Source organism: Morone saxatilis, unplaced genomic scaffold (genome assembly GCF_004916995.1).
Source record: "Morone saxatilis isolate NCDOM2014 unplaced genomic scaffold, NCSU_SB_2.0 Contig8, whole genome shotgun sequence".
NCBI lineage: Eukaryota > Metazoa > Chordata > Actinopteri > Moronidae > Morone > Morone saxatilis.
In genome coordinates this window covers 26,808,453-26,811,356 of record NW_023340257.1, presented here as the reverse complement: position 1 = coordinate 26,811,356, position 2,904 = coordinate 26,808,453, and the positions used below count along the sequence as shown (strand labels likewise).

Below are 2,904 nucleotides of genomic sequence, written 5' to 3'. Positions count from 1 at the left end.
TATTTAAACTACTGTATCTGTAATATTTAATGTATCCAGCAACTGTTTCTATACCTTCTTATATCATTATTTTATATCACCTTCGAACAGTTTGAATGATTTTAGGGAACCTTTGACTTTAGCTGTTATTTTACGCCAAACAAAATAGGAAAAAATATAATTGTGTTGTTATTTTAATTGTAGTTTAACCTGATATAAAATAACAACAAGAATAAATAATCTTAATAGTCTTGAGGAAATGGTCCCCAGACTGACAGTTTTGTTTTTATTCATTCAGTTTATTTGATAGATACAGTTTTTCAGAATTGAATCACAATCAGCCAACAAGCAATGTATCACAGTGTTTATAGCTACAGTTAATTTCCAATGCCTGTCAAGGGCCCTTAAAGTTTGAGATCCATGTATTACACTCTGTACTCAGAGTGCCAAAACTGAGAGCGAGCAGCTTTAACAATTAGGAGCCAGAGAAGCTCAGTTGATCGCTCACATGTAGTCACACAATTCCTCTTTCAGTCTCATACACAAGTCTTATTCTGCTCTTACAAATCTCTCAAATGTTGCAGCAGTCTTAGCAGTACACACATTTATTTGTCATTTACTTCCATACTTTTGTCCCCGGATGGCAGATGTGTCCCCACAGTGTGTGTTTAGAATCGTGTCCCCATAAAGTCATTACTACCAGCGAGTCTCTCTCTCTCTCACACACACACAACACCACACACACCACACCCACACACACACACACTGTCTGTGTTTATCTTTCTTAGTTTACAGCATTGTAAAGCAAACACACACACACACTGAGTGATGTCCTCTCTCACCAGGATCTCCATCAACATTCATAATCATCAGCCTTTATTTTCCTCTGCACAGCCACCTTTTGTAAAGATGGATTCCTGAATAACCGTCCTCTATCCGCTTTCACGTTTCTCTCTCCATCAGGCTTCATTGGCCTTAGCCTTCATTTTCTCTCCCTCTCTCATTACCGGTGAGAGCGTCTATTTATTCTCCTCTTCCTCCGTCTCGTCCGCCGCTCCTCGGGCCGCCGAATGAATCCATAAAGTCTTGATTTATGCATCGAGTCTGACTGCACTTTAACTGTCGCCATAAAAACGGGAGAGAAACACGCCGACTTCCTCCTTTCCTTCCTTCCTGTTTACTTCCTCCTTCCCTCGTCTCAGTTTTTTCTGACTCACAACCAATTAAAGAAAACTGTCACAGTAAAAGTTTTTTAGGGTCGAAATCTGCCGACAAATTGCGCGTACATTTGGCAATATGTGAGTTTGATTGAACGTGTGTTTGTGCATAATAGCTTTGGCACTTTCTAATAGAGGTTCATTACTGACAAAACTATCGAGCGAACACAAAACAAATTGGAGCTAGAAATCAACCTGCAAGTCCAGATTTGAGAGCAGCGGAGGAGAGAATCAAAAGTTTAATCAATGTTTTTACAGCAGCTCGTTCTCAATCTCAGAGACTGAGAGCAGAACAAGCTGTCAGATTTTAATTTGAAGCATCTTTGGTGAAATTATGCCTCTGAACTGAGCTCATGTGCCCAGTTTTTGCTAAAATCGATGTCTGGAAAATATCCATGGGGGAATCAGGCAACTTTTGTCAGTTACATTGTGGACCAAACACCAAATGTGACTCATTAACAGACTCATTTGGGCCTAATATGGACCACTTTTGGGACTTACAGCTTAGTTACGGTATTGGCAAGCGTTGTTTTGGTCAGACAAGAGTTCTTGGAAAATTTTGAGACTAGTTTTCCAGTCATGGAAATGTATTAAAATGACTAAATATCTTGGAAATTCACTCGTAGTACTCGTACTCACAGTGCTGTCCTGTATTGTCAAGAAAAACTCCTGGAAAATGTTCTGGAAAAGCTGGACGTAGAGGTTAAAGTGGGCGGGAACAATTGGAATCTGGCACCTTCGATTAAGAAGTAAATGAATGTGACTTGTAGTTTCATGTCATGCAGCTTGGCGTTCCTTTAGTCGGAGGTCAGATTCTTGATTAAGCAGCGTTTATTAGAAGTTTTAACTGACTTTTTACTAGGTATTTTATTTTGAAAGTGTAAGCAGATGTTTGCTTAGTTATTGTTGCTAACCTGATCGTTTTGAAATTACACTATAGGGACACCTATAGCGACATATTTTGAAGCGAAGACCACTGACCAAGCGGCAGTATTTGACCATTTGGGAGTGAGAACGTGTTGTTAGAAGTTTCTAGTGTGAAGAAGTTAAAACACTTGTTGTGCAACCTTTTCCTCAATGAATACAAATATTTTTAAATGTACTGAAAAGACTAAAATTAGTCTTAAAGAGGACAATTTTTCATAGTCGGTATTTAGAGACCTGAAAGACTTGGACTTCCCCCAGAAGACATAAAATCAGCTCTGGATGTACCACAATGAAAGGAGAGAAAATTGCTGGATTTGGCAACTGACTCGTCTGTCACATATTAAACATATATTTATAGATATTTTAGGGTGAAATCAGGATTTTACACTCACTCACTAATTAGATTTCATTACCTTCAGACAGATGTCTGTATTTATGTCCGTACTTGTTCTGTGTTACAGTTTTATCTTGAAGGTAGCCAACATCACCATGACAACACTCAACAGCCATTTCCTGACCCAATCCCTTCACTGTCACGTGACCTAAACGCCTCGTGTGACTGGTTGAAGCACCATTATCGATCAAACCCTCTGGTGAGTTCTACTGCATTTCTTTACTGCACTCTAGTGCATTTTACTGCACTCTAGTGTGTTTCTTTACTGCACTGTACTGCATTTCTTTACTGCACTGTACTGTATTTCTTTACTGCACTCTAGTGCGATCCTTACTGCACTGTACTGCATTTCTTTACTCCAATCTGTGTTTCTTTACTGCACTCTAC

General features: G+C 39.2%; 1 protein-coding gene across 1 annotated transcript in view; it reads left to right on the top strand.

The window, feature by feature from the left end:
- The window catches only part of si:ch211-137a8.2 (uncharacterized protein LOC777613 homolog), a 23,836-nt gene that overhangs the window by 17,370 nt on the left and 3,562 nt on the right, over window positions 1–2,904 (top strand). The window contains exon 11 of the mRNA XM_035680781.1: window positions 2,585–2,716. Coding sequence (XP_035536674.1) covers window positions 2,585–2,716 — 132 coding nt within the window. The remainder of the gene's footprint in view (window positions 1–2,584; window positions 2,717–2,904) is intronic.